Genomic DNA, 24,211 nt, shown 5'->3' with positions numbered 1-24,211 from the left:
CGGGTGCCAAGCTGTCTTGTGAGGTGTGTGACAGCCTCAGCCGTGATCCTGTGCTAACCACACACCCTCAGCTGTCTGGCCAGGTTGTACTGAACCTCATTATTTTTGTCCTGCGCCTATAGAAGGGGAGAAAAGAGATCTGTGTTGCATTTAAAGTGATCAGTTACAGCTTACTTCTGGTTCAGCCCAGTTTCTGAGGAATGTTCTATGTTATGCCATGTTTTTTGGTATTAGTTGTTTATGCTGTGTTTACAGTTGTTTGCTCTTGCATTTGAGAAGAAAACCCAACAACCCACAGGCTTGGGAAAAGAGTCCTGTTACTCAGCTGAAACTCATCTTGTACAGACCTGAAAAACTTGTAATACTTTGTTTTCTGAGGGGTGTACAAATTTTACATGTGCCTGCTTGAAGTCATATCCTCATGATTCATGTTTTGAGATGGATTTAGTTCTCATTCTTTTCCTTTTAATTTAGAATAGTTTCCAGAGCTGTAAAGAGTCTGGATCCACCTGCCTCTGTGTGTATAGACAGTCTTTAGACTTAACATTTCTGACCTAAGGCTTTGCTGCGTCAGCAGCAGTTGGTGGGATTTGTGTTGGCTTTTTTGTTCTCCTGGAGTCCTCCTACTTGGAGATGTTATGTTATTCATGCTTTCATACTCTCTTTTCCTTCCCATTTTTTGGAAGTTCATTTTAAAGCTAGACAGAATCAAACACTTCCAAATTGTCATCTGTACTTGAGAGGAAAAAACAAACAAGACAAAAACCCAGTGAAAAGATGTCAACACGTATCTCCCAGAGTACCCTTTAAGTCCCTTGTGCCATCTTTCATTTTGCAGGCTTACCCAGCAGTGGAACCACGTCCGTGTTTTGTGGGGCTGAAGGAAATACCTGCACCCAGTGGGTGCCAGAATCCTGATCAATCTATCAAACTTGGATTAGTGCTCCCCTGCAACTAAGCAAGTTTACAGTTCTTGCTAAAAGAAGTCAGATATCAGTGCTTTTAATTTTTTATTAACATTTTTCTAACTGTATGCAAAATGAATAATTAAATGTATTCTCAGAACCTACCCATTTGCATTTTAAAATTTGGTGGTTTTATTAAACATCCCTTTGATTTATTGTTCTTGCAGTTTGGATAGGACCAATTCATAATTTTTCATTTATGTTTCTTTTGTTGTGAGGTTTTTTCCATATTTAATGTGATCAAGAGGCTATGACAAATAATTAGCCTGACTGTGGCAGCAAACTTTAGCTGTTGAGAACATAAGAAGATTGTATGAGGGCCTATTCATAAGCAGTTACTTTTTGACATTTCAAAGAAATACTTGAACAATTCAATAAACCTGCATTTCAGATATGCTACTGATTTGCAAGAAAATAAGCGCTACAAGTAGTGCTTTGTAGTAGATGAGGGTAATTACTAATTTATTACTCCTCTCTAGTTTTTTTAAAATAAGTTATTCCTGTGAAAATGATTAAATGAATGTGATGCATTTATGTCATTTTTGATTTCAAAAAGTTTGTATGTGTAGAGCAGGTTTAACAACAACTCTGTTGGGCACTGTTCTACATTGCACCAACTTCCAGCTTGGGCCTCTCCTTGGATCCTGGACAGAATTCCTCCACTGACTGACTCACTGAGTTATTCTCTCATGTTCTTCCCAGAAGATGCTACTTCATTAGTTAGTAGTTTACAGGTAAAATAAGAGTCCTTACTGTCAGTTCCTGTTCTGAGAGGGCTTGAGTGGAGGTTCCTCATCTGAATCTGTGCTAGTGAGTCTGACTCCCTGTGTGATAAGGAGGCAGCCCAGCTGTGTCTGGAGGGGGTCCTAGGCAAGGGGATTACAAGTACAGATTGTTCTTTTCAGCCCTTGTCTGCTCCGTTGGATCGCCGAGATAAATACCTATTGTGCTTTTCTTCTGTCATTCACCAGCCTCATTTTAAGCTACTTATATTTCATTTTAAATTGGGGAAAAATGTGCCTCCACACAAACATCTCCAAATCCAGATAAATGCAGAAAGGCAAATATTCCATGTCTGTTGGCTTGTCATTGCTCGTGGCTGGGTTTTCTAATTTTCCTTTATACTGAGTCTCTCATGTAAGATACATTACTTTCTGCAAGAGTACCTGGCACTTCTTGTTCTTTCCCTCAGCATTTGCTCTGGTTTGGTGTAAGTCAGGTTGCATAATGAACTGGGGTTAGAGAAAGCATTTGGGGTGTACAGTATTGATTTAATGTTACTCAAGTTTACTTGTGAAGGTATTTACACATCTTTAATTGAGTTTATGCCCTTTTTTTCTTCATTTGGTGGGTTGCCTTTATTATACTAGGTGTTTTATTGTAGTTTTTAAAAACATCTAATCTTACTGTGTCCTGGATGTTTTATATACAGTCCTATTTGAAAGAGGAGCAGGAAGTACTGAATACTTTGATTCACAAAAAACATCCCTACTACTATTTGAATATTTCTTAATCATTAAATTGGAATTAACACAAGCTGGAAAAAAATGGCAAGTCATAATTCATCTTACTTATGTAAATAACTTCTGCTCAACTTTTTCTTGCCTCAGTGGTGATTTCTTCCCAGAGTGGATCACTGCAATCTGCACTTGTAGGAGCATTCATGGGACATCTTTTTTCCCTAAGAGCTCTGGAGCAGCTATTGCCAGTGTTACTATTCCAGACTACGCAGGGTATAAATTTTTAATGTTGACTAAATCGACAACAAAACAGTTTTCTGTTGATAAATTGTTTATACCAGAAGCCTGATTTAAGACCCTGAGACTGTATTTGGTGGTCACTTCACAGTCCAAATTATTATTACCAGGAAATGAGCCAGATTCTAGATTAAATAACTTAATCGGTAGGTCTGTCTCGCTTCTGTTGTGTATAGACAGTGAGAGTACTGGTAGCACTGGCCATGTCTCCGCCTTCTTCTGGTCCTTTTTTTCAGTTCAGAACATAAAGGCTTGTAATTACAGATAAACTTTCAGTCAGCACTTGTGGCCTAGGTGCACTCATTCCAAGTGTATATGGGCAACATTGGGATGTTGTCTAGTTTGGGGCAGGAGTTTATGAACGTGCTTGGGCAGGCAAAGTGGTCAGTTTGAAAAATACTTGGTTTTTTCCTGAGTCTCTTCCTTACTGTGGATTCGCTCTCAGTTTGATAATATTCTCATAGCAGAAGGTGATGAATGGCAGAGTCTGATGTGGCAGGACGCAAGGCAACCCGAGTCAGCTCATCCACTGGCAGTTCTTAGATGTTTCCAGTTAAGGGGATTTTGGTGTTTTAACCATGTCGCTCCTAACTCAGACTTGTCTCAGCAGAGGATTCACTCCAGTTTTGAATCCCCTTGTGTATCCTATCAGGGAACAGAGCCTGGCAAAAGTAGAATCTCAGTCTGCAAAGTTTTACATCTCCTCTTCAATGTTTGGCACAAAGTTTCCTACTGAAATCCCAAGCCTTTCTGGTCTTTTATCCAAAGCAGACACCAGCTGCAAACTGTAATGAATGTAGCACTTGTAGAAGTTGTTGAGGATTAAATGTTTAAATCCTTCACCTGTTTACTCAAATGTGCCTGTGTTGAAGCCATAAGGAAGATGATAAATCCACGAGCTCTCTCCTAGTTTTTATCTATGCTAGAATGTGTTTTGATCAATTCCCTGAGACAGGTGATTAGTGAGACCCATGGCATCCTAAAAACCTGGCTGCCTTGCTACAAACAGACGGAAGGCAAGATGCTTGCAGTCAGCAACTCTGGCATAGCACCAGATCTCTTCAGTCCTGTGAGTAAAGAGCTCTTGGCCTCCTGAGAGCAGTATCTGCTGAAGCTCTTGTTAGTCCTGTTCCGTATCGAGTGGCGTTTCCTTCCCAGCGTAGCTGCTCCAATGATGTGGAAGTGAAAAATCACATTTGGTCCGCACCAGTCTGATTCAGAAAGAGGATTTCTTCACTCTCTGTGTGTAAATATGTTGGTGATCAGGGTGTATTTAATGCCCTGACAGACACTTGCTTTTGACTTCCTCACTCTGCTGGTCTGGTCTTCCCACCCTCTGTTAAAGGAGAGGCGATGGGGTTTGTGGCACTTCTGCCTTGCTCTGCCTGAGCAGTTGTTCTGCTCCTTTGTAGATGACCTGTTTTGGTAAACTGCTTCCCCTGTTGTTTTTTTTTTAACCTTCCCTAGCCTTGGTCACCGTATTTAGTCATGTGAATCTGAAGTGGTGTGATAATTCCCTCAGCTGAGCTTTCTTGTACAGTTCTTAGGTTCATACAGGATCTCGGAGTTTCTACACAATAATTTGGGGTCTTCAAGGGTCAAGTGTTCAGGTGGTTTTTTTTGCTGCCAGGTACACTCATTGAGCTATGTCACTGGTGCATTAAAAGTGGCTCTTGATATTGTTTCTTCCTCAGAGGTATTGTGGAACTGACCTGTGTGGGCTTATTCCAGCAGTTGTGGGGTTTTGTTTTCATCCTTTTCCCTACAGACAATTCACAGGTGCTGTCTTGTTTTAAAGCAGAGTTGTGATCTTATTTCATTTTTCTTTTTTGATGATTGATTCTTGACTTCCGGTATTTTCACTCATATTTAATAAGTAGTGATTGACAATTAAAAAAAAAAAATAGTGTCGATGGTACAAGACTTACGTGGTGCTCTCTCTTTTGTCATGACAATGTTGCAATTTAAAGTCCTAACTCTCAAGTTTTCTTTTGACAAATGTAATGAAACCAAGGAGCTTTGTGTGGCAAAGGGAGGAGGATACAGCATGGTGAAGATAGGCCCATCTGTGTGGTTCTGTTTGGAAGGCTTTGTGGAATTAAAGCAAACAAACTGCATACCAAGACAGTAATTACCTTTGTGTACTTGGACGGATGAGGAGGAAAGAGAAACTTAATTGTGCAGCTGTAATTGAGGTGGTGCACAGTTATCTTGTGGGCAGCTCGCAGGACTGGGATGTGCGGAATTGCAAGTTACCAAGTCAAGCGAGCAACAGCTGTGCAATTATTAAAATTAATCTTCTGCTGCTTTTATGCAGTGAAAAAGAATTTAACGTGAGGATGGGTTTGAGAAAGGAGATTTTGTTGTAGTTTTTTAATGCTGGTTATCACAAATTTGCATTTGTAAAAACAGAATTTTGAGGAGTAGCTAAGGGGTTTTGTTCCTCCTTCTGCCCTGTCTGCATTCACATAATCGTTGCAATGTTGTTGCTTTCTGCTTGGAGTGATGGAAACAGCTTTGTTCTGTAACAGAAAATACGGCTGTCCAGACAGTGTAAATGACTGTGTAGAGCAACTGCTGAATTATACATACACAAATAATTGCATCAATAAAAGGGTTTCTTCAGATTCATTCTGAGTTTTGGATATTTGCCCATTTTTATCCTTTCATTCAGTTTATGGTTTAGAACAGCAATTAAAGCAACGTAAAGTCAGGAGAGGCGCTTTTAACATTAAAAGCGTTAATTGTACAAGACTAAGTTCAGTCTCCACCTCTGGTTGCTCTTCTCCCCAGAGCCCAGTTTAATTAGCAGTCCCTTTGGGATGACAGCAAGCTCCATTTTCTTCCTGCCTTCTAATAATCTATACTTCAGCATGGCATCAGAAATGGTTCAATAGCATCACTCAGTGCTTCAGATGAGAGATTTTAAGAAACATTTTGTAGCAATTAAAACTACTTTCTTGACTGAGCTAACTGCAATACTGAGACAGTTGCAAACCTGTCCAGGGAAAAAACATAAAGCAAAAGGCTTCTGCTGGTTTGAAAAAATATATATATGAGAGGGTGGTTTATGGTAACATCAATTAAGAGTAGTGTTTAGAGTACACTTGTTTGAGCATCAGCATGGAAATGTAGTGGAACTTGTCAGACTTGCTGAAATATGTCCGTGGTCTCTGTCCAGGCCTTGAATGCCTTTAATTAGAGTTTTGGTTTGTTGCAGAAGTAACAGCATTAATGAAGATCAGTGTTTCCTACTAAATGTAATCCAGCTCTGTTGTAATTGCTTTGCTGAGTGACCAAAATGAAAGCAATCTGTTTGATGGCTTGCAGTTCCTGTCATCGTTTCATTGCTAGCCAAACGCTGTGCTGGAGTCCCATCACTGCTGAGAACTCAGTGATGGTTAATTTTCAAGTTACTACAAATAAACTATTGGAAATTGTACATATGCTGTCTCATATGCTGTTTGTTGTATTAAAATGTTTGCTCATGGCTGAAATCTCCATATTGAGTCAGAGTTACAAAGCGTTTAAACGTGCTTTTTTTTCCTTTTTTCCCCTTTCTTTGTCTTGGGACCGCTGCTCCTCACAGGGGCTACGATGACCCCATTGAGACAGAGATGGTTGAAGAGAGGATTCCGTACCTGCACGGCGGCTACGCGGCGCCGCTGGCGCAGCCGGAGCGGGGGAGCATGGCCAGCATTGACCGGCTGGGGAAGCGCTCCCCATCCATCGACAGCATCCGCAAGGACCCGCGCTGGAGGGACCCCGACCTGCCCGAGGTCATCGCCATGCTCAGCCACCCCATCGACCCCGTCAAGTCCAACGCCGCCGCCTACCTGCAGCACCTGTGCTACGAGAACGACAAAATCAAAAAGGACGTGAGGCACCTTAAAGGGATCCCTATCCTGGTGGGCCTGCTGGATCATCCCAAGCCTGAGGTCCATCGTAAGGCCTGTGGGGCTCTCAGAAACATCTCCTACGGGAAGGATAATGAAAACAAAGTGGCTATAAAGAACTGTGATGGGATCCCTGCATTGATCAGGCTGTTGCGAAAAACAAACGACATGGAAGTCAGAGAGCTAATTACAGGTCAGTGTCTGGTTTCGTTAATGAGTTAGTCTTTACAACAGTCCTTTCAGCTTCAGGAACAAGAATTTCTGGAGGTTAGAGCATTGAAGGAGAATTTAGATCACTGGCTGCAGCTGTTCTCTAGCTGCACCAAGTTTGTGGTGTGAGAGCCTGACACGTGCCTGTCAGGAGGGGGATCAGGATCGTCTCAGTGTGTGTGATGCACTTGGGATTGATTCCCTGGCTGCTGAGGGATGGGTGCTGCTCCTTGGGTGTAGCATGCAATTGCATGTGGTTGGGTTACTGAAGCTTAAATGAATTGTAGCAGCTCCACTGACAGGTAATTTGTAGTGCACGTGCCCTCAGCATGTTGTAATCATGAGGTAAGATATGCTGAGCTAAATCTTCGCTTGTTAATCTCTTATAAAACAATCCTGCTGCCATGTCCCCACTCCCTCATATTTATAGAATAGTCTGTCTCCTCAGGAACACTTCCAGCCTGGTGCTGAGGACTCTGGGGCTGTATATAAAGCTGCAGCACTTCTGGGCTGGAAAACTCATATTTTAGGGAGCATAGGGTGTGGTGTTTGTTGGATTTGTTTGTTGCGAAGGTCGGAAAAGGGAGAATTACATTTCAGGTTACTGAGTTCGTGCACACTTTGCAGGGAGTTTTCAAATACTTATAGCTCCATTATTTAACCTGTTTTTATTTGAACTTGGTCTTGGACATCATCCAAAAAGAGCTATAAAGTATATGCCAAGTTTCAAAGTTCAGCCATTAAGTGGAAGAGGGTGGAAAAGTATGTCAGCTCTTAAAGTAAGGAGAAAGATATTGTTCTTCAGTCTCCCATAAATCATGAGGAGTGAAATGGATTTCCCTTTCTCTTCTCAGAAGCCGCAGGGGATGTTTGGATGGAGACCAGAGCAGTTGCAATGAATTTCAGTGCCAGAACAGAATTTTTCAGAAAGCTTTGTGAGAATGAAAATGGGTCCAGGGCTGAAACTTTTTAGCTGCCTTATCCATGTTGGATGATGCAGGTAGACCCTATTGCAAACACTGATTAAGCCATTAGAGGTAAACATCATAATTCTGTAATTTCCTCAAAAATTATAGTAGCTCTCTAAGTTTTTACTGGTAATCATAATTCTCTGAGATGAACAGTGGCCTTGGATGTTCCAGCTGTTCTTCCTCAGCCATTACAGGCTATTTATCAAACTAGGTCTAAATATACAGTGTTGAAACTAGCAGGGATATTTTTCCAGACTTTTTCCAGTGAGCTGGTGAAGGAGAGCTGTCTGTTTTGTCAGAGAACCTCTGAGTAGCATGTGCTGGTTGTGCTTTGAGAGCTGTCTGTGCTCTGCCTCAACATGGAAACTCTGCAGGTAGTATTTGTATTTCATTTGTTGTATTCATTTAGTATGATGGCAGACATAAATTTATTTATTTTTTAAAATAAAGAATATCTATTTATCTGCTGTTCTAGTTTAATCAAAACTCATTTCTGGGGTGCTGAGAAGCAATAAATTTATTTCCTTAGATTCAAGAAAGGAGAAGTCAGTGTATAATTTACTCTGAAGGAATATCATTATAGTGCTAAGTGGTAATCAGTCACTTCTGAGATGGCAAAACCAAACTGGATGTTTTTCCTTTTCACTGTAAATGGCAATTGCTTTGATTTCCAGTTGATTAATTAGAGTTCAAATGCATTTTATTTGGCAGTAGTTTTTGCCAATTAAATGTAATGTTTTTATTCCACCTTGGCTTTTGTTACTTCGAGCTGTTTATTTCCTCTTACTGAAAAACACCAGGAATACTAAGGGCATTAACCTAAACAGATGTCCAGTAACAGATGATGTGCATTTAATCTCTACCTAACCAGGAATAATTTCATTCTACTTCTAAAATGATACCACCAGATCCGGTGTGACACATTCAAGTATCAGCACAGAAGAGAAGAGTATTCCAGCAATGCCTCTGTGACTGGTGCTGCTGTACTTCCAGTCCGTGTTCAAAGCTCTGGCTGATAATGTGGAACTGTCCATTTGTAAAATGAGCTCCAAAAGTCAGCAGAGAGAAACAAGAGCCAGCTTGAAGTGCAAAGGGAGCATTCAGGCAGAGCTGCTACAAAAGGACTGTGTTCTGCAGCCTCAGAAATTCAGATCACAATTGCAGTGTTCTCCTGGTAGCAGTCTGGACTTCCTATCTGGGTACTTTTCCCTACTGATAAACCAAAGCCTACCTTTACCATGAAAGTTTTTCAGTGTGTCTGGAGTGAAACGTCTGGGGACTTCATCATCAATGCAGTTTAGAGGGAAAAAAAAGAGAAGAAAATACAACAGCATACAGGGTTTATGTGTTTATTTCTTTTAACAGGCTCCAAATTCAAGTTTGGTATGACACATTGATTTTTTTCTACAGTTTAATGTTTCTTTAACTCAATATTGGCTGCTTTTCAAAAGCTCAATAGTAATCACCAGCTGGTCATCTCAGCTACGGACAAATGATAAAATAATCCTGCTTTCCGAAGAGATTCAAATAATTTAAAGAAGTTTAAATAACTCAGTTATCTGAATTCAGGAGCAGTTCCAGGCTTGAAGTTTTGTTTCTCTGGCTGTGGGACGCTGCTTGCTTGCAGGACAGGAGGTACCTGGGAGTACACAGTGGGACACCCTGTTGGGAGAGGGGTTGCTGGCAAAAGAGGGCATCATTCTCATCTAATGTGAGAGTCAGTCCTTGGCTTTAGTACAGCTCCATGGCCTCTCATTTGCTTGGTGATCTGATGGAGCAGCCACAGCTGGGTCTGACCACTGGGTTAATGGAGTGGGGAAAAAGCCACACCAATGAGTTAGAAACACCCAAGAGGTGGATGCAGCATCGAGGGAGGTATCAGCTGTGTGGCCTCAGTGGTGAACGAGTGAGGCTTGGAGTGCCAGGAGTGTGTTCCCTTGAGCACTTCCCAGGATACACTTTTGGAGAACACAAGTTACACAACTATTTTGGAAGCAGGTGGAGTGTACTGATACACCACTGCGATCAGATTAAGCCAATCTGTAGATTTTTTTCTTACAGAAACACTGGTTTTAGCAGAATTTGAACGACTTCTTTGGGTTAGTGCCATCTCTGTTTTACCAGGTATTCTGGACATACTGCAAATGGCACTAAACATGGTGTCCTTCGAGGTCAGAGATCTGTGAAGTGTGCAAAAATTGCCCTCTAAACTCAAAAGATACATTCCTAAAATACCACAGATCTCGCTTCTCTTTCTTTTTAAAGTGTGGAGTTACAAAATGTTTCCTATCTACTGCACTAAAAAAAGCTTGATTTAAGTGTTGGAATGTCCATGAGTAAATTATGAGTAGAGTTGTGTTGAGAAATACTCCATAAAATTCTTCTTTCATTTCTTGCTAGGCTTGCAGCTGTACTGCTGTACTCTCAGTGGATCATTTTCTTGAGAAAAAGAGAGAAATGAGGATTAAGCTGATAAGGAATTAAATCTGTTCTGATTGGGCAAATCTACAAAAGTTTTGAGTGATAAGGTTTTCATGGAGGAAATGTTCCCATCAGATATGCAAGGCCAAAATTCTATTACATTCTTCAGAAAGCAGTCAGAAGTTGGTAGCTTTAATGAATGATTTTGTTCTTTGTGAGAACGTTGGAGTAATTTTGTTGTTTAATGACATTGCACTGATTTCAAGTGGTGCAGGATGTGATTTTTCTGCTACCAAATAGGTTATAATTGAAAAATGATTGACCTTCAAAACGCTCTACAGATGAAATATTTTGATCTAATGCTCAAATAGCAACTTGCAGATAAATCAGCTGGCTCAGAACTCCCAACTCCTGGGCACTGATGTGCTGTGTCGGCTGCCCAGATCTGGATTTCTCTTTGAAGTACCCTGCTGTCTTCAACTTACTGATCTCAGATGAGCTTTCTCCTTCCACTTTCTGTTCCAAAGCTTCTCAGAAGAAGGTCCTTGTTCATGGTGTGTTCTGTCACACACTAGCTTATGTTGAGGTTCTCAACTTGACCACTACTGGAAGGAGCACAGCTCCAATCTTCGGGACTTTGATATAAACAAATCTGTCAAACAAATCCCCCCAGGACCAACATGCAACAAGAATTCCTCTGGGAATATATTGCAGAGTGCTTATTTTTCCAAGTGATAAACTATCTGGTATGGACCATAGAAAAGGAATTAAACAGCTTCTAGTTTCTTGGTGATGTTGGATTTTTTTGAAATAAAGCTTGTAGCTATTTTCCCTGCTTAATATGTTGAAAATTCAGGGCCAGTGGTTGAAGTTAGAAATACGTAAGTACATTACTCATATATTTATGAAAAAAACACAGATTGATAGTGATCATGTTCATCTACTGAAGAGCAATACTTCACCTTTCTCTAGTCTTAAAACTCATGCAGTCTGTGGTCAAAAAGGCCAATGCTTCTAGTGAAAGTGCATGGAAAATTTAGATAACTTCATTTACTTTGTGCTGCTGTGTCAGTGACATGATTCCTCCTGAGTGCTAATTATTTGAATTAATTAAACTTGGAGTTTTAAAAATAGTGTTTCTAGCTTGTTGAAACATTAGTGTGTTACACCAGAAGTAACAAGAATGATGTGTAAAGATGGATGTCAAATTTACAGGAATTTTTTTTTGCCTTGGATTTTTTCTTATACTACTAAATGCTACAGTTGGATCTGAATTTGTTCCCTTTAATTTTCTGTGGCTGTCACTATCAGTTACTTTTCCATAGAAGTTGTTTCTTCTGGAGCGCAAAAGATGCTGGGATTTAGAGCTCTTGGTTTCATAATTTTGAATAAGAAAAATGTACTGTCAGTGTGTTTATCTTCTATATCCTTTCTTGTGAAATATTTTCCCCATGAAGTCAGTGTTTAACCTGAATTTTTTTCTCTGTCTTTGGAACCACAGGACCTCCCTCACCCCTGCTTATCTTGTGCTACACGTCTTTTAAGTGCTGTGCATTTTCCCTTGCTAAATGCTGTTCAGCAGAGGGATTCTTTTGGGTTTCCTTATGCAGCCATCAAGGAGAATATTATAAATTTAAGTGCTTTGACCTTTTGAATAATTTGAAGGATTTGCACAATTTTTTTTTTTTAATAGTAAAGCTGTCTTTTATTCTTCTTCAGTTTGTTGTTTTGTATGAAAGATTTGAGAGATAGGAGGCAGATGAGAAATTGAAAGCTTGTAAAATGCTGGGGGAGTTTTTGTCAGAGGATGGTGGAAAGGTGTTCTGTGTAACTCCAGTCCTCATTGTCTGGTAGTCACTCGCTGAGATTTACAGTCAAATTGTGTTTGCCCTAAATAGTTCATTGCATAAGCATTGCATAAGTTGCAGCCAGCCTCTTAATAAAAATTCTGTGTATGTAGAGGATCTGCTTCCATAGGGGCAGGTGGTTCTCTTGGTCGGGGTGGGGTTACAGCAGTAAAGCTGATGTGTGTGGTAGATGGGCAGGTTAGTGCTGCAATCCAGGCGGAACACTACTGAATCCACAGTTGCATTTAGTCTCTTGAAATAACCTCTGGCGAATGAGAATATAGGAAGAGTTTGGAGATGATGATTTTATTTTACGTGCTGTGGTTGAAGGTATTGAAGTCCAGACACAAATCTCTTAAGTCTTAAAACAAGCAAAAGGTTTGAGCACTGGAAAACTTTCATACAATCCTGTAATATTAGAGCTCTTGGAAATTTTATAGGTATTTTTGACTTCTTACTTACATGTCTGCCTGATTCTTCTTAAACAGTAAAATTTGCCTTTGTAGTTCCATACTCTAGAGATAACAGATTACATCACTGCTTCAGGAAGGGGAAAAAAGTAGACTCTCATTTCGGGTGCAAAAGTAATACGTGCGTTCAGGAAAAAGCTTTTAAAGTTGAAGGGCTGCCGGATTTTAAAGCTTAGCTCTTCCCCATCTCAGCAGTGTTCCCAGTTGCAATGTTTTGCAGTTTCAGAAGAACAGGATCCTTAGGAACCCTGCAGAGGATTCCTTGGCTGATGCCATCTTTTCCAGGTTGTGGGAGTTTGAGCACTGCAGATACCCACTCCATGCTCCATTTCTGGTCCTGAGAGAGAACCTCCAGAACCAGGGTATTCTGCACCCACTCTTCTCAGTTTGAATCTAGCTTTGCTCCAGAGATGATTATCCTGTATAATTTCCAGGGATTCATCCATCTTGTTCAGTGCTGGTTGTTCAGATTTAGAATTTGAATTTTCAAGTCCTGAGCCAGCCGTGCATTTAAGGATTTAATTGTACTTACTATTTTTATATGAGTGAGTCTGACATGCTAAAGAAATTGGTGAACAGTAACTGAAGAAAGACAGTCTAGTAAAGTATTTAGAATTAACAGGGCAGCTTATATGTCCATGGTTTTAGTCTTATTATAAATATTGACTTGCATTTGTTTTTTGTATGTTGTATATTTTTTGAGCCAGTTTGTTATGAGAAGTAAAGGCTTTCTTTGATAACAAAATGGGGCCAATTAGCTCTTTCTGCTTGGTTTTGCTTTTTTTCTTATTCTTCAACATTTGTTGTTTTACAGCAACAAAGGGTGATTTATTGTAATGGGTACAAAGAGAAGATTCGTATTTTACCTGCACAGTCTCCTTTGAAAGCTAAAATTAGGCTATAAAAATCTCATACAGTGTCTATGAATGGCATGGGCAGTAGGCCAAAAAAGCATTATTTTTGTATGACTTCAGAAAAAAGACTGCAAGAAACATTATGGTGTTCATTCTGTTGTCTGCCTCAGAGTTTTTTTATTAATTAATATGGTATCCTCTATCCAATCACTGCTGGGCTCCTGCAAGTCCCCACGGCAGGCTGTGCTGCATGATAATAGATCCAAAACATTTTCCCAGTTACCTTTAAAACTTGAAAATTGTAGGTGGTAAAGCTTGGGGAGATTGAAAGGGGCTGAAACAAAAGGTTGCACTTCTGTTGTTCTGTTGTAGTTTTTAGATGGATATACAGTGAGGTGGAGATTTACAGTTTGCACTGTAATATGCACAAATTCATAGTTGTAGTAACACAGGGAGCCTCAGATTGATATTGGATCCACTTAGGAAAGATTTCCTGTGTGTTCTGGGGAATCTAGGTTTTCTGTTTGGTCTGTCTGAAATTTTGCTAGAAGTCACACTTTTCCTTGGAGACCAGAAGTGTGTGTCTGGCTCCCTCCAAGTGTTGTTACTGACAGTTCTCAGATGGCACCAGGCTGGGTCTATGCAGAAATTCTCTCAGAAATGAATGCTCTGTTTTAGTCCTACTCTAATGAGTAATAACTGTTAGGACACTGATACAGGTCTGCTGGGAGGTTGTATCACTTATCCAGCACTGGGTATTTTGCAGCTATAAAGCTGTTGTTGCTATTCTGTTTTATGTTTGACTTCTGTCTGCTTTGGCTCATAATTGAGGTAAAAATGAAAAGACAGAGGAGTTCTGGTTTCCAGCTTCTTCAAGGAATCTTATGCTTGTGGCACCAGGAGATTTGAACACAGATATTGCTTGTGACAGGAAAATGTGAAAGTAAATAATAGAGAGGAGACTTGAATGAAATATTACCTTGTGCAGAAGATAAGCATAGGATCAGTGATCCTCCAGAAATTCACTCCTCCTAGGACTTGCTCAATATACTTGTCTGCTTCACTGGATGAATTTTTATTTTTTTGAGGCATAGTTAGACTTGAAAGTGTAACACAATTTGTATACAGCAGAAAAATCCTATTAATCTCCAATAGTACATCACTTTTATGTACTCTGTGTAGGGCTTGATGAGTTCAACAATATCCATGTCTTGATAGAAGTGCTTCCCTGCTTTGTTGAAGAAGCTGTGGGATTTTCCTTAAGCTAGTTCTGGTCTGGCATCTCATCAAGTTGCTTTGCCTTCTTGTTTAGTTTTATGATTTAACCTTCAAGCAGTTCTCCGTGAATCCTCTGGTTCTGTTTAACATACAGATTTTAAATAGTTGTTATACTCCCATTGTTTAATAATCCCCTGCAGGCACCCTGTGGAATTTATCCTCCTATGAGCCCCTGAAGATGGTCATCATCAACCATGGTCTGCAGACCCTGACCAACGAGGTGATCATCCCCCACTCGGGCTGGGAGAGCGAGCCCAACGAGGACTCGAAGCCTCGCGACGCCGAGTGGACAACGGTCTTCAAGAACACCTCTGGCTGCTTACGGTAAGGCACAGCTGCAGAATTTTTTTCCCATAGTTCCTCTTTTTTTTTGGTGAAGAGCTTGAACTACTGACTATTTAGGATCCCAAGTATTCCTTCTAATACTCCTTGCAAAGGGGCCTTTTCTGGTTTCATACTGTATTTGCAATTCTGAAAGCACCTTGAGAGCAAGGACAGTCCATGCTAAAAGCTGGGGTCAGGAGGAGTCCTAATGCACTCTGAAAAACCTGAAGAACCAATGTTCCCTAAACACAGTGTGTCTCATTTTGCTTTTCTTTTGAGATAAAATAGTTACGCTCAGTTTAGATTCTTCAGCTTTGCGATGAAGTCAATTAGTTTGAACAAAACTAATAAAGATTTGTACCTTCTGTTGCTCTGAAGTGTACTCCTGTCAGATTTCTTCTGATTAATGCAGATTCAGAAGTTGGTTCATTTCTGTTTCTTGGGCTTGTGGTCTCTAAATTGCAGTAACTATTCCCCCAAGTAACTTCACAAATGAAGAAAGTAATGAAAAGTGTTCTGAAAAGGCCCATTACTGAAATTATTTGCAGTCCCACTGGAAACTGAGGTCCTTTAAGCAGACTCCAGACATCATAGGTTTTTACTTACTAGTGTCTCATTTTCTAAGGGTGTTCTGCAAGAGGAAATTAGTCATGGTGAGGGAATAAAAGGATTATCTCAATGAATATGAGATTTTCCCATAAGTGTAGACAATAAATTGGTCATTAGTAGACTAGCCTAATCCACATCATAAAATTTTATAAGTCTGTGGATCCACTTGAACTGCATTCCATGGTATCTCTGGGTTTGTTGATTTGTTGGGTTTGGGGTTTTTTTTATTTTAAAGTAAGGCACTGGTTTTACAGGAAACTCAGAAGCTTCTTCCCCTTTGGACATTGCGTTCTTAAAGCTTATGAAGAGGGGTATGAAACACAGTACTGAGATGTTAGAGAATTTGAACTTCTGGTATTTAAAAGTGGTCCTGATGCACCTGAAACGCATCAGGACAGCAGCCAGTGAATGGTGGCTGCTTCTGCTGTTGAAGGGGGAAATGTCTTTCAGTCCTTTCATCTGTGGTATCTGCTCTCATAGTGAGGAGGGACTTTGTGCTTCCTTGTGGAAAATTTGAAGCTTCCATAAGATGTGGGGCGAGGTGATCTGATGGTTGGCTGAGGCTGCCTAAAATAGGTGAAGATGTGACTGCAGGGAAAGGTAATCTGGAAAAGGTAATCCATGTCTCTGCTGAGCCGTGGAGACAGCACCCTCTTGCATAGGAGCTGGGGAGAACTGCCCTGCTGTCTCCCCACTTCTTGCAGTGAGGTGAGTGAGTCCAGGAACAAGACAGATGCAGGAGCAGGTGAATATGAGCTGTCTTTCAGCTGATTGTGCTTCCTGTTCCCATGTCAGGGATATTACACATACCTTTTGTAGAGCACTTCCAGATCTGGGGGTGCAAATGGACATATCAAAAGTAATTAACATTAAAACTGTTGAAAATTACTTTGTGTTGTGTGTTGAAATCTTCTGCACCTCATCTTTAAAAGCAGCAGCAAGATGTGATAGTTAACACCAACAGAGAATAAATTGTTGCAGCCATCTGTCTGACAGATATCAGTGTTCAAAAACCCCTTTGCCTACACTTCTCTCATTGACACAGTAGCTGGTCCTAGAAATTCAATTTTTCACGAATGGAGCTTACTGTAGATTGCAAACTGTTCACCAATTTGATATTTAATTGGGAGGTTAGGCCTCTTGATGATGTGCCAGCCTCCCTTGTCCCCTTTGAAAGTGAGCCTCAGGTGTGAGCTGCGTTGTCTCCCAAAATAACTGGAACAATCTCTGAGCTTCTGAGGTTTCAGCTGTCCCTGCAGTTTAGGTGTCTAAGCAGAAGACAGGCATTGTGCATGCAGCATGGCATTCGTTTCAGTATCATTTTTTCAGTTAATGAAGTTTATCAACAGATGTGGGCGAGTTTGTTTCAAACTCAGTGATTCACAGCATGAACTGCCAGTTAATTATTACTTGCTCTTTTTTTTTTTAACACTGCTTACTCATCTTTATTTTGTTCTTAATCTAGGTTTCTCCTTTGATAATGTGGAGCTATGGAAACACTCATTTCAAAATAATTAAAAACAAGTAATTAAAAAAACCCCCACACTACAATTATTTACCTTTACTTCTTCAATTCCTGATCCATCCCACTTTCCAGTCCTATCCATTTTCCCCCATGTGACCTGTAAAGCATCTCTTCCTCCTCACTTTTGTGGATGCAGGTCTGAGTAGGTCAGGGTGAGTTGGATGCTGTGGAGTCACCTCGGCCCATGTGCCTAAGGGTGGATTAAGAGCTGTATTAACAGCAGGGATAGTGTGGTGTGGCAGGTACGTGTGGGATGGAAGGATGCTTCAGCAGCAGGGTCAGTAACTGGGGCCAATACCTGAGCAAAGATCTGTACCTGCACCAGGGCTGGGAATTAAGTTACAAGATAAGAGCCATGATCCATGCACTCTGCCCCTTGGCTGGAGCTGAGAGGGCTTACTGGCTTTCTGTAGCCCTGATTTACCCACTTTGTGAAGTAACAAAAATCCCTCTGTGATGCTTGATACTGATTTTAGTTTGTGTGGCCACAGGACTTGCACCCAGCAATGGACCTGCTTTTTATCTGCGTCCGATACTGAGAAATGTTGGACCTGGTCGTTTACAAGCTGGAAATCAGAGAAGCTGCTCACAGTTTATCATCAAGAAAGCCATTCATATACTCTGTTTTGCCATGTTATTTCACTCTGGGATTACCTGGGATACTCAGTGGTGTCCATTCCAAGCTACCATAGCTGACTACACACACATAGAGCCAGTGGGAATCAGAGGAGGAAAAGGCCACTGGCTAAGGTCTATATTGACTTTGGAGATGGGTGTTGATTTAAAGGGCTCCTTCTAAAATCAAGCCCTCTCCTGTGACTGTGCCCATTGTAGGGGTATTTTGAATCCCGGTATCATCTGGAACACGGCTGGTGGGTTCTGTGTGCCATCTCACTCTGCACTTGACTTGCCAAAAACTCTGTTCAAACAAATGTTTGGAGAATCTTGTATTCTCTTCTGAAAACTTGGCAGCACATCCAATTTGCGAAGTATGAGCTGATAATGAAATTTATTGGCTGCTCTTTTGTAATCTTGACTAAGAAACACTGAAGTTTTCAGAAACTAGTGCAGGTGATGATAATTTTGTCTCCATTCTCATCCTGAGATCAGAAAAAAGATGCTTCCTCTTACATTGGTGTGTTCTATTTCTAGGGGCAGACCCAATATGATGAATAGATCTACAATATCCATAATCACTTTACTACTGCAAATGGTCACGAGCCTTGTGAGCGATGCTGCCTTGGGTGTCATTTTATAAAACAGGGGCATTCTTATATTCTGTTGAAGCTGATAAAAGAAACATGTATGGTAGAAATCTGGAAAGGAACAGTAAAAAACAAAGCAAAGTGGATTTTTGGTTATTAAGTAGTAGGACTGGGGAAGAAGTAAGGAAGACATTTGCTTACTATAGGAGAATCATTAAGTATGCACAGATTTACAATACGAGTTTTACGTCTCCACATTGTATTTTATTCTTTTAGCTATGTGGAGAATGTCTCTTCTAGTTCTTCTAGTTACTGCCTCTTTTTTTTTTTTTTTTTTTTTTTTCTTTAAACCCTTAAATCTGTACTGGAATTTGCAGTCCAGAAGCATTTGTCTTCACATTGCACTCCTGGTGAAATAATGGAATGATTTGGTGCATCTTCATGTGGCCATTTCGTGATCCTTCCTACAACTTTTACCCAGACATTGAGGTGCTTTAGGAGAAGAGTGTGAGTTGAGTTCTTGTGGGGAGGTTGAATGTGTGGTTCATGAACAACCAGGCAGTACAAGAGACCTTCCCTGGGTCCCCTGGTTTCTCCTAAGGTGCTTCCCTGCTTTGGAGGGAAATTGCTGCATCTGTGGGTCAGAGCACTGCTGCAGTCACATCATCTTGTTAATTTTCTGTGGAGATATCCACCATGATTCCTAGTTCTCTGGAAGCAGCAAGGATTTTAATGGTTTAAAAATTAAATTCATTCTGGGCTTAATTGCTGTTTTCTGCCTAATTACTTTTAATTCTCTCTTGGATTTTTTCACTTCTAAGAGGACAGAGTAGAACTTAGTTCCTAAATTGCCAACTTTCTAGCCTGATTCCTGTGCTAAACTGACCTGCTGTCAACAAATGTTAAATGAATTAATTTGCATAGCAAACAGATGCAAAGTGCTCCTTTTTCCAGGGGTACCATCTGTAGTTGCAGCATTTCTTGTCAGTTCTCCAAGTACACAGAAATTCGCATTCACAAATATCCTCAGGGTTCAGAGCTCTGGCCGAGGTGTATGAACACAAACAAACTGCACCCACCTGACTTTTCCCTGAAAACATGCATTCTTCAGCTGGAGATTGCACATAACAGCTTGTCCAACATCAGCCCCTGAGAAGGGAAGGGACAACCTGGTGGCTAGAGCTGTAACAGGAGACTCGAGAAGTGGGGATTTATTTGCTGTTCTGCTACTGTACTGACATAATTGCAGGCAAGATGGATGGTATAAACCTTTTTGTGGTCTAATTTTTAATAGCCCTGCCTCCTTCTGGCTTTGGCAAGGTTCAGGCTCCTAAGTGCCTGAGGGGATTGAGACTTCACTGATCTTCACTCTTCTGTCTTTCATGAGGGACTGGCACCTTTGTATGTACCGTCTCCTGAAGCTGCTGTAAATACCAGCAGTTCCAAGTATTTTGAAATGGTTGATCCTATAGACATCAACTGGGAATAAGCAACTCCTGTAGGTATAAATTAAGGGTTTGGTCCCATGGAATTAAAACCTGAGAGGTTTGGTAAGTGTGAGATACGATGTTTGAAGAGGTGGCATAAGGACTCAGTGGTTTCAAAGCCAATATACTCAATATACTCCACCAGGTTGAGAAATGATGTAAAAGTATCCGCAGGCTCCTCTTAGATACTTCAGAGGAAAGGCTGCAAGAGCTTGATGGTAAATCAGTTATACTTGGGATGTGTCAAATAGTTTTTGTATGTAAGTGTTCTAAGCCCTTCTGAGAGGAGGACAGAGCATTATGGTGCCTGCATGTATATCTTGTCCTGCAGACGTCACTTGCGGTGTTTCAGTCACAGGTAATGCTGTGAGTGAGTCCTCATGTCTTTATGTATTTGTAACACCTGTGTACCCAGACATGCACTGCACACACTGTTTGTAGCAGGAGCGTGGGTGTCTTTGGGGCACGTGGGTTAAAGAAGGTTTGTCAAGCAACATGTGGTCTTGTTTGGGCAGTAAGGGTCTCTCTCTTTGCACCCTGAAAACACCTGTATTGAGTGGATCAGTGATGTTGGTGTGCCTGTTTTTTCTTCCCGTCTCTGCATGCTGAATTTGAGGAAGAAAAAAGAGTAAGGTTGTCAAAACCAGGTTCTTATGCCCTCCTTTCTCTTAATGATTAATGTGTGGCTTTCCTCTGAAGAAAAGTGCCTGGGAATTAGAGCTTTCAAAATGTATTACTTTCAAGCTCTATCCATCTTTACATCCTGCAGGCATGATAATAGTATGTGGTGACAGTCACATAATATTTGTCCTGTGTGCACTCATATACTGGAGGCAGCCTTCATCTCCAGCTGACTGAGGTAAGAAGGCACTTAAGTGCAAATGTGTGACCTGGAAGTGCTGCCTAGTGCAGAGCAGGGCGCAGGAGGTGAGGTTCAGGTGACGCTGCTGCGGTCTTGCCCTTGGTGTCAAGAGAACTTTGCTCACTGAAGCATGGCAGAACAGAGAAACTAAAGGCAGGCACCTGAAAACTCACATTTCCCTCTTTTTTATCAGCAGCAAATTTGCATTAGTACAGAGCCCTCCTTGGCAGCTACAACTCCAAACTCCAAAAAAGATTCTTTGACATAGTCGTTTGATGTTCCCTTTAACTCAGTGTGTTCCCCCATCCTGGTTCAAGTAGTCCTTTCCTATGCTTTTTCAGGGCAGTTATTTAGCTGAGATCCTCTGGAGAGGACTTCTTCCAATCATTAATGCTTCCCTGTCCCACCCAGGAGGAGCTGAGGGCAGATGCTGCCATCTCTGTCCCCACGCTCACCCGTGGTGCTTGGAGGCTGCTGTGCTCGTGTTGTGTTGAGAGTGGGTGCAGCCTTTGGCTGATTGATGCTCTAGGTACTGGAGCTTATGATATTGTCAGTCTTTTGGTGTGCAACAGGTACTTTTGAAGTGGACTTCCAGAGAAGGAGTAGTTTTAAAAAGAGATAAAAACAGAACCGAGATTTGCCTGTGAATCTTCACTTTGGAGGCAGCAAGTAGCATGAAAAGAGAGAAGCTTATCTGCCCAACCCAGACTGGAAAAAATCAACTCAAATTAAAAACCCACACAAAAGAGAGGAGTGAGCAAAGGCAGTTTCTTAATTAGCTTACTGATACTGTGCAGGATCACAGCATATGGCTGTCCTGGGGCTTATATGATGAGCAGAGCGTTTAATTCGTGCTAGTAAGGAGCTGTTAGGGTTCCTCCTGACAGTTCCTGATGTTTAGCTTGTAATATAAATAAATTATGCATAGATTTTAGCAGCAGAGACATAACCTAGTTACATGCAACCTTAATGCTTTACAATCATATCTTGAGGTATAAATTTAAAGTTGGGCACTTGTTTACTGCCTTCTGTCATTACTTAGGAATGAGTCTAAGTCCCTCCTCCCTTGGCTTTCAGGAAAGGGAGTCTTCAAAAATGTCTGTTGCTGTGGTGGGATGAAGAACAGGACTGCAGCAAAGCTCACTGCAGTCACTCTAATGGACGTAGCCTGCTTTGGAAGGCTTGTGAGCCATGATCCTTTGTTAGATTAGTACCACGTCCTTTCTGTATTTTTGAGATTCTTTTCACATGGCAGCAAGCATGTGAAAAGCAGGGCCCCTTGGCCTTTCCTCCAGGCAGAGACTGGAATAATTTGGAAGCCAAGTAGCTGCTGGGCATCATGGAATTCTCATGTAGTGCATTTCTGCATCATTTTGCATTACAGGAGAGCAACTAAGGCCCTCCAAGTAGGTCATGCAGGCGGTAACCAGTCAGCATTTTACTGAAAAGGCATTACAAGGTGTTTTGGGTATAGAATGCCACAGATAACAAGGTACAGATGTCAAGTCCATCCCTTGTTAAACTGTGCTCTTGAGCCCCAGCCTGTTTCAGAGAGCTCTTCTAGGCAGTGCAGACATGGATATGAGGTGTGACAGGGTGCCCTGGAGATCCCTTGCTCTGTGCCCCTGTTGCTAGAGCACAGACTAAGCTCGTGAAGCGCTTTTTCAGGGATGACTTTTGCTGTGTCCTTTAGAGCATTTGGTCAACTAAACAAAACCAACCTCTTTATTTAAATAGGTGTGGAAGGATTTACGTGCAAAGAAACTGGGGCTGCTCTGCTACTTCTTTTCTCGGGTGTAAGTGGTCAGTGAGTGCCAGAGTGGAGCAGCAAGGTCCGGTGGGATCTCCTGCCCAGGTCTGAACAGCTGCTCCCTACCTAAATCAGCATCAGTAGAGCTCCTCTGGCTTTCTGTGCATTTCATGGGGACTTTGGATTCTTTCTGCTTTCTTTACCATATTCTCTGCTTGATTTCTGACTGAGCTCTCTGCTGCCAAACTCCATTGTGCTGTACAGGGCCCTCTAACGAGAGCTGCCTGGATCAGGCTATCTTTGTGTCACAGGCAGCTTCTTTATTTTTCTCTCTTGTTTTCAGAACAGTGAACTTTAATACCAATTAAACTTTCTGGTACTTCATGTGAACTGAAGTATGGAATCCATTCTATTTCTGCATGAAATGATGGAATGATTTTTAAATGTTGTCTATTCCTCCTTTGAGACATAGCGGACCTAGAAATACACTTGGAAATAGAGTACATTTACTACAACTATTATTGATCCATCTCCTTTGGCTGGCATCCAAATAAAAATTTCTTTATTGTGAAGCAGAGTGTGGGTGTGGAAGGGTGTTTGTATAGCAAGGGTTCTGCCTGCCAGAGTAGGTGGACAGAACAACTAATATATTTTAAGCTGAGTTGTGAGAAGCTTAAGTCGTTTATCAGCTGAAGTATGCAAAACTGTGTCTGGGCAGCAAAGCCTCAGTGATGGTGCTGGTCAGAGTCTAGCAAGGGGTTGGAAGGAGCTCGTCACTGTCTCGGCTTCAGCTCTCAGCCACGATTCTTCCAGGGAAAGGTGGAAGTGTTACGAGGAGGATGTCTTAAAAATTTCCAGTTCAACTTCCTATTTATAGACAAAGCAAAGTCTCCAAGCTGTTGTCTTCATTCCCAGCTAGATCTCTAAACAAAGGGCTTTTTACACCTGCTGCACTGAGGCAGGAGGGTAAGTGTTCAGTAACACTCTGGCCTCAGCTTCATCTGCAGCACTGTGGGATAGCAACTGATGGTGCTCTCCTGCCAAGTGACAGACACAGCAACAGTCCTGGAAATACTAGTTTTAATTTTCAGAGAAGAACGTGTCTCTGCCTTTGTTTTCAAGTTTCTCTTCATCATTTAAAAAAAACTATCCAAAAATTCTCCACATTTCTACTCTGTCTGTCGGATTGTTAGGGAGAGCACAGAGGGGGCACTGCCACATGATTGCATTGAAAGAGTGCAAATTAAGTACCCTGTACTTAATTACTTTTAAGTCTTTTCTCTTGAAGATAATTTTGGTGTGTGGCACAGACAGTAGTAACAGCTCACCTCTCCTAGTGGTGACAAATGCCAGCTCTGTTCTGCAGATGTAAATGTAGCATTTAGAATTGTGTATTATTAAGACAACTCTTTGGTGATAATGATAACCTTAGCTAAGGTGGGAACAGATCTCTCAGCACATTCACCCCCATTTTCTGAAGTCTTTAATACCAACAGACTGCATTCCTAGCCTGATGTGTTTCTATGCTCATAGGTATTTACTTTTATTTAACATTTACTTAGTGCTTCTTTGTTTTGGTTTGGTTTTTTTTTCCCAGGGAAAGCATATATTGCGACATCCTTACAAATTGTCTTTCACTAGTCCTGGCCACAGTCTGGACTCCCAAGAATTTGAGGAAGAATCCAGGTTGCTTTTTTTAAATCTAAAGGCTGGAGATTGAAAATCTCTGGAATGAGATTTGTGCTTTACTGTTTTACATAAAATCATTCATCCAGTTGGT

General features: G+C 41.2%; 1 protein-coding gene across 15 annotated transcripts in view; it reads left to right on the top strand.

Moving 5' to 3' along the window:
* ARVCF (ARVCF delta catenin family member) overlaps window positions 1-24,211 on the top strand; it is a 258,446-nt gene that overhangs the window by 178,537 nt on the left and 55,698 nt on the right. For all 15 annotated transcript variants that reach the window (XM_048322525.1, XM_048322527.1, XM_048322522.1 and 12 more), the window contains 2 exons: window positions 6,312-6,811; window positions 14,810-14,993. In XM_048322525.1, coding sequence (XP_048178482.1) covers window positions 6,312-6,811; window positions 14,810-14,993 — 684 coding nt within the window. The remainder of the gene's footprint in view (window positions 1-6,311; window positions 6,812-14,809; window positions 14,994-24,211) is intronic.

This window comes from Corvus hawaiiensis, chromosome 18, assembly GCF_020740725.1.
Source record: "Corvus hawaiiensis isolate bCorHaw1 chromosome 18, bCorHaw1.pri.cur, whole genome shotgun sequence".
Taxonomy (NCBI): domain Eukaryota; kingdom Metazoa; phylum Chordata; class Aves; order Passeriformes; family Corvidae; genus Corvus; species Corvus hawaiiensis.
Note: the sequence above shows the minus strand (reverse complement) of the source record. Positions and strands in the feature narration are given on the sequence as shown.